General features: G+C 48.7%; 1 protein-coding gene across 1 annotated transcript in view; it reads left to right on the top strand.

Annotated features, from left to right (window-relative positions):
* Positions 1-14,736, top strand: part of LOC124036527 (zinc finger SWIM domain-containing protein 6-like) — an 80,059-nt gene that overhangs the window by 52,670 nt on the left and 12,653 nt on the right. Inside the window, exons 2-9 of the mRNA XM_046351222.1 lie at positions 3,003-3,359; positions 3,896-4,044; positions 4,832-4,982; positions 8,483-8,662; positions 9,751-9,921; positions 10,736-10,882; positions 11,101-11,247; positions 11,989-12,249. Of these exons, the coding sequence (XP_046207178.1) occupies positions 3,003-3,359; positions 3,896-4,044; positions 4,832-4,982; positions 8,483-8,662; positions 9,751-9,921; positions 10,736-10,882; positions 11,101-11,247; positions 11,989-12,249 (1,563 nt within the window). The remainder of the gene's footprint in view (positions 1-3,002; positions 3,360-3,895; positions 4,045-4,831; positions 4,983-8,482; positions 8,663-9,750; positions 9,922-10,735; positions 10,883-11,100; positions 11,248-11,988; positions 12,250-14,736) is intronic.

Genomic DNA, 14,736 nt, shown 5'->3' with positions numbered 1-14,736 from the left:
CCACCCCAAGGCTCAGAGCGAGTGAAGTTTGAAACGCTATTAGCGTGCTAACTAGCCAGCCATTTCACTTCGGTCACACCAGCCTCATCTCGGGAGTTGATAGGTTTGAAGTCATAAACAGCGCAATGCTTGACGCACAACGAAGAGCTGCTGGCAAAACGCAATAAAGTGCTGTTTGAATGAATGTCTACACACCTGCTTCTGCCTACCACCGCTCAGTCAGATACTTAGATACTTGTATGCTTGTATGCTCAGTCAGATTATATGCAACACAGGACACGCTAGATAATATCTAGTAATATCATCAACCATGTGTAGTTAACTAGTGATTATGATTGATTGTTTTTTATAAGATAACTTTAATGCTAGCTAGCAACTTACCTTGGCTTACTGCATTTGCGTAACAGGCAGTCTCCTTGTGGAGTGCAATGAGAGAGAGGCAGGTCGTTATTGCGTTGGACTAGTTAATAATAATAATAATAATATATGCCATTTAGCAGACGCTTTTATCCAAAGCGACTTACAGTCATGTGTGCATACATTCTACGTATGGGTGGTCCCGGGGATCGAACCCACTACCCTGGCGTTACAAGCGCCATGCTCTACCAACTGAGCTACAGAACTGTAAGGTTGCAAGATTGGGTCCCCCGAGCTGACAAGGTGAAAATCTGTCTTTCTACCCCTGAACGAGGCAGTTAACTCACTAGGCCGTCATTGAAAATAAGAATTTGTTCTTAACTGACTTGCCTAGTTAAATAAAGATTAAATAAAGGTATAAAAAAAATTATCCTCTCTCCCTCTTTCCTCCCTCTCTCTGCTGTCTCTTCCTCTATCCTCCCTCTCTCCTCTTTCTCTCCCTCTATATCCTCCCCCCTCCCTCGTTCTCTCCCTCTATCCTCTCCACCTCCTCTTTCTCCCTCTTTCTCTCCCTCTATATCCTCTCTCCCACTATATCCTGCCTCTCTCCTCGTTCTCTCCCTCTATATCCTCCCTCTCTCCTCTTTCTCTCCCTCTATATCCTCACTCTCTCCTCTCTCTCTCCCTCTCTATCCCCCCTTTCTCCTCTTTTTCTCCCTCTTTCTCTCCCTCTGTATCCTCTCTCCCTCTATCCTCCCTCTCTCCTCTTTCTCTCCCTCTATATCCTGCCTCCCCCCTCTTTCTCTCCCTCTATATCCTCCCTCTCTCCTCGTTCTCTCCCTCTCTCCTCTTTCTCTCCCTCTATATCCTCACTCTCTCCTCTCTATCCCCCCTTTCTCCTCTTTTTCTCCCTCTTTCTCTCCCTCTGTATCCTCTCTCCCTCTATCCTCTCTCTCTCCTCTTTCTCTCCCTCTATATCCTGCCTCCCCCCTCTTTCTCTCCCTCTATATCCTCCCTCTCTCCTCTTTCTCTCCCTCTCTCCTCTTTCTCTCCCTCTATATCCCCCCTCTCTCCTCTTTCTCTCCCTCTATATCCTCACTCTCTGCTCACTCTATATCCTCCCTCTCTCCTCTTTCTCTCCCTCTATATCCTCCCTCTCTCCTCTTTCTCTCCCTCTATATCCTCCCTCCCTCTTTCTCTCCCTCTATATCCTCCCTCTATATCCTCCCTCTATATCCTCCCTCTCTCCTCTTTCTCTCCCTCTATATCCTCCCTCTCTCCTCTTTCTCTCCCTCTATATCCTCCCTCTCTCCTCTTTCTATCCCTCTATCCCCCCTCTCTCCTCTGTCTCTCCCTCTATATCCTCCCTCTATCCTCCCTCTCTCCTCTTTCTCTCCCTCTCTCCTCTCTCTCTCTCCCTCTATCCCCCCTCTCTCCTCTTTTTCTCCCTCTTTCTCTCCCTCTATATCCTCCCTCCTTTCTCTCCCTCTATATCCTCCCTCCTTTCTCTCCCTCTATATCCTCCCTCTCCCCACTCTCTTCCTCTATATCCTCCCTCTCCCCACTCTCTTCCTCTATATCCTCCCTCTCCCCACTCTCTTCCTCTATATCCTCCCTCTCCCCACTCTCTCCCTCTATCTCCCCTCTCTCCTCTCTCTCCCTCTATATCCTCCCTCTCTCCTCTTTCTCTCCCTCTATCCTCCCTCTCTCCTCTTTCTCTCCTTCTATATCCTCACTCTCTCCTCTCTCTCTCTCCCGCTATATCCTCTCTCTCTCTCTCTCCCTCTATATCCTCTCTCTCTCCCTCTATATCCTCCCTCCTCTCTCTCTCCCTCCATCCCCCTCTCTCTCCTCTCTCTCTCCCTCCATCCCCCCTCTCCTCCTTTTCTCCCTCTTTCTCTCCCTCTGTATCCTCTCTCCCTCTATCCTCCCTCCTTTCTCTCCCTCTGTATCCTCTCTCTCCCTCTATATCCACCCTCTCTCCTCTCTCTCCCTCTATATCCACCCTCTCTCCTCTCTCTCCCTCTATCCTCCCTCTCTCCTCTGTCTCTCCCTCTATATCCTCCCTCTCTCCTCTTTCTCTCCCTCTATATCCTCCCTCTATATCCTCCCTCTCTCCTCTCTCTCCCTCTATATCCTCCCTCTCTCCTCTCTCTCCCTCTTTCTCTCCCTCTATATCCTCCCTCCCACTTTCTCTCCCTCTATATCCTCCCTCGATATCCTCTCCCTCCCTCTTTCTCTCCCTCTATATCCTCCCTCTCCCTCTGTATCCTCCCTCTCTCCTCTCTCTCCCTCTATATCCTCCCTCTCTCCTCTCTCTCCCTCTATATCCTCCCTCTTTCTCTCCCTCTATATCCTCCCTCCCACTTTCTCTCCCTCTATATCCTCCCTCGATATCCTCTCCCTCCCTCTTTCTCTCCCTTTATATCCTCCCTCTCCCTCCATATCCTCCCTCTATATCCTCACTCTCTCCTCTTTTTCTCGCTCCCTCTATATCCTCCCTCTCTCCTCTTTCTCTCCCTCTATGTCCTCCCTCCTTTCTCCTCTTTCCCTCCCTCCTTCACTTTTATTTTATAGTCAATGCCACGTTGAAGGCTTGTACAATAAAGGCTTGTTAAAACTTACTCTTTTTGTTTCCTTCCCAGGGTTTCATCTGAGTGGCACGGTAACAGACCCGGCCACGTCCTCTCAGCCTGAGATAATCTGCAGCGTGAGCGTCAGCTTCGACCGCTGTAAGATCACCGCAGTAACCTGTAGCTGCGGCAACAAGGACATCTTCTACTGCGCCCACGTTGTAGCGCTGGCCCTGTACCGCGTACGGAAGCCCGATCAGGTCAAACTGCACCTGCCCATCTCAGAGACACTGTTCCAGATGAGCCGAGATCAGCTGCAGAAGTTTGTCCAGTACCTGATATCCGTGCATCATACTGAGGTGTTGCCCACCGCACAGAAACTGGCTGATGAGATACTGTCAACTAACTCCGAGATCAACCAGGTCCACGGTGTGTGTGTGTGTGTGTGTGTGTGTGTGTGTGTGTGTGTGTGTGTGTGTGTGTGTGTGTGTGTGTGTGTGTGTGTGTGTGTGTGTGTGTGTGTGTGTGTGTGTGTGTGTGTGTGTGTGTGTGTGTGTGTGTGTGTATGTGCGTAGGCCCCACTGAGGACATTGATTGTGAGCTAAAGGTAAAGACAGCTCAATGCTGCTCATTAATCTGATGCTGCCTGCAAACGAAACACTCTGTCCATCTCTAAACAACACTATAGTCCTGGGTTTTATTTACCTTAGAAAGGAGGGAGAAGTCGAGGGAGGGATATAATCAAATTGTATTTGTCACATGCTTGGTGAACACCCGATGTAGCTGGTGAAATGGTTACTCACAGGCCCTTCCCAACAAGGCAGAGAGGAAGACAATAGAACACATATACAGAGGAATATGACTCCTGTCTCAGGTTTACCCAGCTCCACAAGTTGCCTGAAGTAGATATATTATGTTAGAGTTATTTATTGAATGAATAAATTGTGTCATATCTCTGTGTGCAGGGGCCCCGGATCCCACGGCAGGAGCCAGTGTAGATGATGAGAACTGTTGGCACTTGGATGAGGAGCAGGTCCAGGAGCAGGTGAAACTCTTCCTCTCTCAGGGAGGATACCACGGCTCTGGGAAACAACTCAACCTGCTGTTCAGTAAGGTAACCCCCCCTCCTCCTTTAGACACTGAATATTTTCAGTCTAGTACAGAGTACTCTCCTCCTCACAGCTTCTCTATGTACAACTTTAAAACGACGACTATTACTAGCTGAAACACAACTCCTTTCATATACAAACTCATTAACATCAAAATGCTGCATTGTTTCTGTTCATATCAAAGCCTCTGTTCGTCTGAAGGCCTATTACCATGGCAGTTGGCATGTACATTAAACAGTGCCATTGTTGAGGTTTGACGTTGTTTTTAGTCCTTGATGTACACTTACACTCCTTGTGTAGAGAAGACTAAATGCTGTGTCAACTTCTGCATTGTCATATGCACTTCTAGTGTAGATTTAACCTAATGTCAAATATTTAGCCTGAAACTCAATTCCCTACTTTTGATCTGGACCCATCTGGTCAGAAGTAGTGCATTACATAATGAATATGTTATGGACTCTGGTCAGAAGTAGTGCATTACATAATGAATATGTTATGGACTCTGGTCAGAAGTAGTGCATTACATAATGAATATGTTATGGACTCTGGTCAGAAGTAGTGCATTACATAATGAATATGTTATGGACTCTGGTCAGAAGTAGTGCATTACATAGGGATAGGGTGCCATTAGGGACACAAGCCTAAACCCTAGGGCTAATGGGAAATATTTCGTTAGCACTAATGTCTTGACCGTTATGTAAAGACTGGCTGACCATTAACACCCCTGGTTTTAATATCTGCCTGCTTTCTGATTCCTTTACACACATGGATGTTGCCCTCCTTGTCCCATAGGTGAGGGAGATGCTTCGTATGCGTGACTCCAACGGTGCCAGGATGTTAACACTGATCACAGAACAGTTCATGGCCGACCCTCGCCTGGCACTGTGGAGACAGCAGGGCACCACCATGACAGACAAGTACAGACAGCTTTGGGATGAACTAGGTGAGCACACACACTAATGAGCAGCATAATTAATTCAGATTGAGTGCATTCAAATCAAATGTTAATATTCACGTACACATGGTTTGCAGATGTTAATGCGAGTGTAGCGAAATGCTTGTGCATCTAGTTGCACGTCAGGAAGTCCTGGACCCAGTTGCACAGGGTGGGGTCGAGACCCAGGGTCTCAAATTTAATGATTAGTTTGGAGGGTACTATGGTGTTAAATGCTGAGCTGGAGTCGATGAACAGCATTCTTACATAGGTATTCCTCCTGTCCAGATGGGTTAGGGCAGTGTGCAATGTGATTGTGATTGTGTCGTCTGTGGGCCTATTGGGTAAGCAAATTGCAGTGGGTCTAGGGTGTCCGGTAGGGTGGAGGTGATATGATCATTGACTAGTCTCAAAGAACTTCATGATGACGGAAGTGAGTGCTACGGGGCGATAGTCGTTTAGCTCCGTTACTTTAGCTTTCTTAGGTTGCTGGAACAATGGTGCCCCCTTGAAGCATGTGGGCACAGCAGACTGCAGAATATGTCCGTAAACACACCAGCCAGCTGGTCCGCGCATGCTCTGAGGACGCGGCTAGGGATGCCGTCTGGGCCGGCAGGGTTTTACTCACATTGGCTGCGGTGAAGGAGAGCCCACAGCTTTTGGTTGCGGGCCGTGTCAGTGGCACTGTCCTCAAAGCGAGCAAAGAAGTTGTTTAATTTGTCTGGAAGCAAGACGTTGATGTCCGCGACGGGGCTGATTTACTGTGTGTAATCCATGATTAACTGTAGACCCTGCCACATGCATCTCTTGTTTGAGCCGTTGAATTGCGACTCTACTTTGTCTTTATTCTGACGCTTAGCTTGTTTGATTGCCTTGCAGAGGGAATAGCTACACTGTTTGTATTCGGCCATGTTTCCGGTCGCCTTGCCATGATTAAAAGTAGCGGTTCGAGCTTTGTTTTGCTCGAATGCTGCCACGGTTTCTAGTTAGGGAAGGTTTTAATAGTCACCGTGGGTATAACATCACCGATGCACTTGCTAATAAACTCACTCACCGAGTCAGCGTATACATCAATGTTGTTGTCTGAGGCTATCCGGAACATATCCCAGTCCACGTGATCGAAGCAATTTTGAAGCGTGGAATCCGATTGGTCAGACCTGCGTTGAAAAGACCTGAGCACGGGTGTTTCCTGGCCGGTGAGTACACACACACTCACCGGACAGTTTATTAGGTACACAACCCCGTTTACGAAAATGGATCACTCCTACAGACAGTGAGCCACATGGCCTTAGCTTGCTATATATAGCAGGCAGACGGATATCGAGGCATTCAGTTACTGTTTGATTGAACGTTAGAATGGGCAAAACGAGGGACCTAGGTGACTTTGAGAGTGGTATGATCGTTGGTGCCAGCCGCACCTGTTCCAGTATCTCAGAAACAGCCTGCCTCCTGGGCTTTTCACGCACAACAGTGTCTAGTGTTTACAGAGAATGGTGCAACAAACGAAAAACATCCAGTCAGCGGCAGTCCTGTGGACAAAAACAGCTTTTTGATGAGAGGTTGAAGATGATGACAAGAATCGTGCAGCAAGCTAACAGGCAAATAATGGCGCAGTACAACAGTGGTGTGCAGATTGGCATCTCAGAACACACACAACATATCGGTCCTTGTCACGGATGGGCTATTGCAGCTGACGCCCACACCGGGTTCCACTCCTATCAGCTAAAACAGGAAGAAGCGTCTCCAGTGGGCATGCGATCACCAACACTGGACAATTGAGGAGGGGAAAACGTTGCCTGGAACATGACGGTGAGTTCAGTTTATTTGAGTGGCCTGGTCAGTCCCCAGACCTCAACCCAATATCTTTGGGATGAGATGGAACGGGCTGTTCGCAACGTTGGGATGAGATGGAACGGGCTGTTCGCAGCATGAATGCTCCGTCGTCCAATCTGCAGCAACTGCGTGATGCCATTGCGTCAGCTTGACGTTTCCAACAACTTATAGAATGCCCTGAAGAATTCAGGCTGTCCTGGAGGCAAATTGTATGTACTGTACAACAAACAATCTTCCTTGCCTGCTGTTGTTTTTATTATGAACCTATGCCACTGTCACCGACACATGCTATCCACCATACTACTGTGGATAGGAAGTACCCACGTTAGTACAGATCACACACACGTGTGTGTGTAGCCTGTGTTATGTTGGTTCTGCTCTCCTGTCATGTGTGAATGAGGTCCGCCCCAGCGGGTAGGCGCAGAGACTAAGCGCCGGTCTTTGAATGGATTACTGGTTGTTTACTCCTAATCACTAGACGGACAGTCAGAACTCAGAATCCCACTGGTCTGTTACCATGACAATGACTGCTGTTTTGTCTCCAGCCTTTGTTGTTTTGTTTTAGTTGTCTCTTTTGCTTCGGGCCTTGTTCTCTGCTTTTTAGGGATGGCTTCGTCAGACAGATGAACACACACCCACATTATGGAAGTTTGTCTGCTTTAGTTTGTGTTTTTGGAAGTGTAACGATGCTTTGAAGTCCAGACATCAGTCTCTCCCAGAGTCCTTCTCTGACTGCTTGATGTGTGGCAAATGCTGCCTCTCGGCTGCTTTCTTCTTTTGTTTTTCCCTCCACCTCAGGGCCGTTACTTCTCTCCTCCAGACACAAAGCCTTCCTTCATTCCTTCTCTACTTCATCTCCATTTCTTTTTTCTCTCCCTCCCTCCTTGTCCCTCTCTGCGTTTCTCAACATTTTTCTCCCCCTTTCGTCCATCAATCGCTGCCTAATGTCCAATTGTAGTTGTAATAGCTGTGTGTGTGTACACGTGCATGTGTTTTTGGTTGGTCTTTGTGACACCATCGTCCTTTATTTATTTTATTTTTATTTTTATTTCACCTTTATTTAACCAGGTAGGCAAGTTGAGAACAAGTTCTCATTTACAATTGCGACCTGGCCAAGATAAAGCAAAGCAGTTCGACAGATACAACGACACAGAGTTACACATGGAGTAAAACAAACAAAAACAAACATACAGTCAATAATACAGTATAAACAAGTCTATATACAATGTGAGCAAATGAGGTGAGAAGGGAGGTATATATATATATATCCCTGAATGTGTTGTGATATCCTCTGAGACTTCTTCACTTTTAGTCTTTAGTTTGTTTCTGTTTACCTAATCTAGTATTGATGTGTGTCTGTGACAGTACGTGAACAGTTGTATTGTGTGTCAGTTCCAGACTGCATCTACTAAGTATGCGACTACCTTCAAATTGTTTGGAGTGAAAGAATTGATCGGATAACTTTCTAAACCCTAGACATTGAAAAGTTGGATGAACTTTAAAACCCATTTCTTTAGTGTCGCTAAATAACAACGCTGGACACATTGTGTGTGTGTGTGTGTGTGTGTGTGTGTGTGTGTGTGTGTGTGTGTGTGTGTGTGTGTGTGTGTGTGTGTGTGTGTGTGTGTGTGTGTGTGTGTGTGTGTGTGTGTGTGTGTGTGTGTGTGTGTGTACAGGTGCTCTGTGGATGTGCATCGTGCTAAACCCCCACTGTAAGACTGAGCAGAAGTGTTGGTGGCTAAAACAGCTGAGGAGGTGGAACAGCGTGGACGTGTGTCCCTGGGAGGACGGTAACCATGGCAACGATCTGCCCAACCTCACCCACTCCCTGCCTCAGGGTGCCCATGGCAACCAAGGTGCGAGACAGGTCTCTTTTCTCTTTCGATCTCTCCCCCTCCCCTGTGTTTCTCTCTCTCTCTGTTGTTAGCCTGCAGCTAATGTTTGAACTCTCTCTCTCCCTCCCCTCAATCTAATGCTAGTTTCTCTCTCCCTCCCTCCCCTCAATCGAATGCTAGTTTCTCTCTCCCTCCCACCCCTCATTCTAATGCTAGTGTCTCTCTCTCCCTCCCTCCCCTCAATCGAATGCTAGTTTCTCCCTCCCTCCCTCCCCTCATTCTAATGCTAGTTTCTCTCTCCCTCCCTCCCCTCAATCGAATGCTAGTTTCTCTCTCCCTCCCTCCCCTCAATCGAATGCTAGTTTCTCTCTCCCTCCCTCCACTCAATCGAATGCTAGTTTCTCTCTCCCTCCCTCCACTCAATCGAATGCTAGTTTCTCTCTCCCTCCCTCCCCTCAATCGAATGCTAGTTTCTCTCTCCCTCCCTCCCCTCAATCGAATGCTAGTGTCTCTCTCTCTCCCTCCCCTTAATCGAATGCTATTTTCTCCCTCCCTACCGCCTCTCATTCTAATGCTATTGTCTCTCTCTCCCTCCCCTCATTCTAATGCTAGTTTCTCCCTCCCTCCCTCCCTCCCTCCCCCCCTCAATCTAATGCTAGTTTCTACCTCCCTCCCTCCCATCTAATGCTAGTTTGTCTCTCCCTCCCTCCCATCTAATGCTAGTTTGTCTCTCCCTCCCTCCCCTCAATCTATTGCTAGTTTCCCTCTCCCTCCACTCAATCTATCTCCCTCCCTCCACTCAATCGGATGCTAGTTTCTCTCTCTCTCTCCCTCCCCTCAATCTAATGATAGTTTCTCTCTCTCTCCCTCCCCTCAATCTAATGATAGTTTCTCTCTCCCTCCCCCCTCAATCTAATGATAGTTTCTCTCTCCCTCCCCTCAATCTAATGCTAATCTAATGTTTCCTCCCTCCCTCCCTCCCCTCCCTCCCTCCCTCCCTCCCTCCCTCCCTCCTCCCTCCCTCCCTCCCTCCCTCCCTCCACTCAATCGGATGCTAGTTTCTCTCTCTCTCCCTCCCCTCAATCTAATGCTAGTTTCTCTCCTGTCAGAGTTGCGTCCCCACAGGACGGTGTTCACGCGGGCCATCGAGGCGTGTGACCTCCATTGGCAGGACCGCCACCTGCAGCACATTATCGCCAGTGGCCTCTACGCCAACTATTGTTACCACGACAACCAGGACGGCTCGCTCTTCGACACACGCGGATGGCCCATGTGGCACGGTGAGTGTGTGTGTTTTTTTTGGGGGGTGTGTATCGGGATGATGGGTGTGTAAAGAGGACAGTGTGGATGGTGTTTGTGTGGGGTGGTGGTGTTTGTGTGGGGGGCAGTGTGCGTGTATGTGGGGGCGGTGTAGGGGTGGGGTGTGGGGGTGTGGGGGTGTGTGTGTGTGTGTGTGTGTGTGTGTGTGTGTGTGTGTGTGTGTGTGTGTGTGTGTGTGTGTGTGTGTGGGGTGTGGGGGCGGTGTCTGTGTGGGGCAGAGGCAGGTGTATGTGTGGGGTGTGGGGCAGGTGTATGTGTGGGGTGTGGGGGCGGTGTCTGTGTGGGGCAGGGGGGCGGTGGTGTATGTGTGTGTGTGGGGGGGGTGTGTGTGTGGGGGGGTGTATGTATGTGTGTGGGGGGCGGGGTGTATGTGTGGGGTGTGGGGGCGGTGTGTGTGTGGGGCAGGGCTGTGGACGTTGTGGCTGTGTGTGTGTGTGGACGTTGTGTGTGTGTGTGTGTGTGTGTGTGTGTGTGTGTGTGTGTGTGTGTGTGTGTGTGTGTGTGTGTGTGTGTGTGTGTGTGTGTGTGTGTGTGTGTGTGTGTGTGTTGTGACTGTGTGTGTGTGTGTGTGTGACATTGTGTGTGTGGACGTTGTGACTGTGTGTGTGTGGATGTTGTGACTGTGTGTGTGGTTGGACGTTGTGACTGTCTGTGTGGACGGTGCGTCTGTGTGTGTGTGTGTGTCTGTTGCCCTTTGTCAATATGAGTGGTCACAAGCCAAAATCCTTATAGAATGTGATCAAGACACGTAGCATCTGTCTCTTTCGCTCTCAGAACACGTTCCGACGGCGTGTGCTCGGGTGGACGCCCTGCGTTCCCATGGTTACCCCCGTGAAGCGCTGCGATTGGCCATTGCCGTGGTGAATACACTACGGCGGCAGCAGCAGAGGCAGCTGGAGCATTTCCGCAGACATAAGAAAGGTCAGACTGCCCTTAAGTGACCGAATATGAATATTATACCACTGTTCTATACCCCCATTAAGTACTAAAGCGATGTCCACCAATTTAATGGGACTTTTACCTGCTGAAAACGTTTCTACAATAAATAGTTGAGGCACACAGTGTTGCTAATTGGGACGTTGCTGCAGCCTAATAGGGTTGTGAGCGGTAGTTTACATGTGTTGTCCTGTTCGTGACAGAGCTGCTCCATAAAGGTATCACCTCCATAACCAACATGGAGGGCTGGGTGGGTCACCCTCTAGATCCCATCGGCACCCTGTTCAGCACCCTCACTGAGACGGGACGGGGGGCAGAGGAGGGGGCCAACACATGCCTTGACCTTTCAGGTACTAAACATATTCATCTAGTCTTCTGTCTCTCTCTCTACTTTTCTTTGAATGTTTTCTTCTCATCTCCCTCACTCAGATGGTCCCTCCACCTCTCACCCCTCACCATTCGCTCACATTCCTCTTGTCTTTCTCTTTTCCCCTCTCCTAGTAAAACATAGTCAAGACATACCCTAAGCTTGGCCCAGTGATATGGGAAAAAAGTATCTGGAGATCTCGGGCCTGTCCCAAATACTGTGGTCAAAGCACTATATATGGAATATGGTTCTATTTGGGACAGCCTGACCCTCAGTGGTGTGGAATAGGGTTCTATTTGGGACAGCCTGACCCTCAGTGGTGTGAAATAGGGTTCTATTTGGGACGGCCTGACCCTCAGTGGTGTGGAATAGGGTTCTATTTGGGACGGCCTGACCCTCAGTGGTGTGGAATAGGGTTCTATTTGGGACGGCCTGACCCTCAGTGGTGTGGAATAGGGTTCTATTTGGGACGGCCTGACCCTCAGTGGTGTGGAATAGGGTTCTATTTGGGACGGCCTGACCCTCAGTGGTGTGGAATAGGGTTCTATTTGGGACGGCCTGACCCTCAGTGGTGTGAAATAGGATTCTATTTGGGACGGCCTGACCCTCAGTGGTGTGGAATAGGAGGGAGCCTCCAAACATCAAAGAACAGATAAACTGACTATTGATCATTGACCTCTCTCTCCCCTCTTTCTCTTGTTTTTCTCTTTCTCTTCTCTCTCAGACTGTTCCAGCGTGGTGAGTCATGCGGAGCTGCAGCGGTTTCCAGTGCAGCGTTTGCTAGGCGAGGGGGAATCATACGTGGCGCTGGCCGTAGAGACTGCTCTGATTGGCTTAGGCCAGCAGAGGGTGATGCCTGACGGGCTGTATGCCCAGGAGAAGGTGTGTCGCAATGAAGAGCAGCTATTAGCCAAGCTGCAGGAAGTGGAGCTGGATGACATGCTGGTCAAGATCTTCCGCAAGCAAGCAGTCTTCCTGTTAGAGAGTGAGGACACACTATTGGTTAAAGTGTACAATAATCTTCCATAGGGTTGCGTTGGATATGTGTGTTACTGTAGCTGTGAAAGCAGAAAGGGCTTTTTCTCTTTCCTTCCTCTCTCTCATAGTCTCTCCTCTCCTCTCTCCATAGTTTCTCCTTCCCTCTCTCCAGTCCTAGTCTCTCTTCTCTCCTAGTCTCTCCATAGCTTATCCTTCCCTCTCTCCAAGACTCTCTCCTCTCTCCATAGTTTCTCCTTCCCTCGCCTCACAAAGTAACACCGGGGACATTGTGTTGACACAGACAGATTGTACTATAATCTTGTACTGGGACAGAATGTGACTGATGGGGTTTGGTTGTGGGAGAGATGGTGGCCATCTCGGAGACCCAGCACTCAAACTGCCAGTCCCACCCTAACTTCTGCCTCTGCCTAGGACAACCAACTACCTTTGGCCTGGTTGGTAATTGAGTCCCAGGCTGTAAAGCCTAAGAGAGACTAGTGGGTGTGTTGTGGTTGGGGGGCCTGTTCAGTGTAAAATAACCCCGCGGAGGCAAGGGGAGGGAGGCCTATAGTCTCCCATTCAACACTCCATGGAGAGCGCTTTGTGATGCGTGACCCTTTCTCATCTGGACTAGGAGGAGGAAACTATGAAAGCCACCGTCTTAGCTACTTAAAAACACACAAGTATACTGTACGCATTCATTTTCCATTCTTTTTAAACACATTTAAAAATATATATACACTGCTCAAAAAAATAAAGGGAACACTAAAATAACACATCCTAGATCTGAATGAATGAAATATTCTTATTAAATACTTTTTTTCTTTACATGGTTGAATGTGCTGACAACAAAATCACACAAAAATGATCAATGGAAATCAAATGTATCAACCCATGGAGGTCTGGATTTGGAGTCACACTCAAACTTAAAGTGGAAAACCACACTACAGGCTGACCCAACTTTGATGTAATGTCCTTAAAACAAGTCAAAATGAGGCTCAGTAGTGTGTGTGGCCTCCACGTGCCTGTATGACCTCCCTACAAAGCCTGGGCATGCTCCTGATGAGGTGGAGGATGGTCTCCTGAGGGATCTCCTCCCAGACCTGGACTAAAGCATCCGCCAACTCCTGGACAGTCTGTGGTGCAATGTGGCGTTGGTAGATGGAGCGAGACATGATGTCTCAGAAGTGCTCAATTGGATTCAGGTCTGGGGAACGGGCAGGCCAGTCCAGAGCATCAATGCCTTCCTCTTGCAGGAACTGCTGACACACTCCAGCCACATGAGGTCTAGCATGGTCTTGCATTAAGAGGAACCCAGGGCCAACCACACCAGCATATGGTCTCACAAGGGGTCTGAGGATCTCATCTCGGTACCTAATGGCAGTCAGGCTACCTCTGGCGAGCACATGGAGGGCTGTGCGGCCCCCCAAAGAAATGCCACCCCACACCATGACTGACCCACCGCCAAACCGGTCATGCTGGAGGATGTTGCAGGCAGCAGAACGTTCTCTACGGCGTCTCCAGACTCTGTCACGTCTGTCACATGTGATCAGTGTGAACATGCTTTCATCTGTGAAGAGCACAGGGCACCAGTGGCGAATTTGCCAATCTTGGTCTTCTCAGGCAAATGCCAAACGGCCCTCATACCACCCTCATGGAGTCTGTTTCTGACCATTTGAGCAGACACATGCACATTTGTTGCCTGCTGGAGGTCATTTTGCAGGGCTCTGGCAGTGCTCCTCCTGCTCCTCCTTGCACAAAGGCGGAGGTAGCGGTCCTGCTGCTGGGTTGTTGCCCTCCTACGGCCTCCTCCACGTCTCCTGATGTACTGGCCTGTCTCCTGGTAGCGCCTCCATGCTCTGGACACTACGCTGACAGACACAGCAAACCTTCTTGCCACAGCTCGCATTGATGTGCCATCCTGGATGAGCTGCACTACCTGAGCCACTTGTGTGGGTTGTAGACTCCGTCTCATGCTACCACTAGAGTGAAAGCACCGCCAGCATTCAAAAGTGACCAAAACATCAGCCAGGAAGCATAGTAACTGAGAAGGGTCTGTGGTCACCACCTGCAGAACCACTCCTTTATTGGGGGTGTCTTGCTAATTGCCTATAATTTCCACCTGTTGTCTATTCCATTTGCACAACAGCATGTGAAATGTATTGTCAATCAGTGTTGCTTCCTAAGTGGACAGTTTGATTTCACAGAAGTGTGATTTGACTTGGAGTTACATTGTGTTGTTTAAGTGTTCCCTTTATTTTTTTGAGCAGTGTATATACAGTATATCACAAAAGTGAGTACACCCTCACATATTGTAAATATTTGAGTATATCTTTTTATGTGTCAACACTGAAGAAATGACACCTTGCTTCAATGTAAAGTAGTGAGTGTACAGCTTGTATAACAGTGTAAATTTGCTGTCCCCTCAAAATAACTCAACACACAGCCATTAATGTCTAAACCGCTGGCAACAAAAGTGAGTACACCCCTAAGT

Source organism: Oncorhynchus gorbuscha, linkage group LG05 (assembly GCF_021184085.1).
Source record: "Oncorhynchus gorbuscha isolate QuinsamMale2020 ecotype Even-year linkage group LG05, OgorEven_v1.0, whole genome shotgun sequence".
NCBI lineage: Eukaryota > Metazoa > Chordata > Actinopteri > Salmoniformes > Salmonidae > Oncorhynchus > Oncorhynchus gorbuscha.
This window is presented reverse-complemented; position numbering and strand designations above follow the sequence as displayed.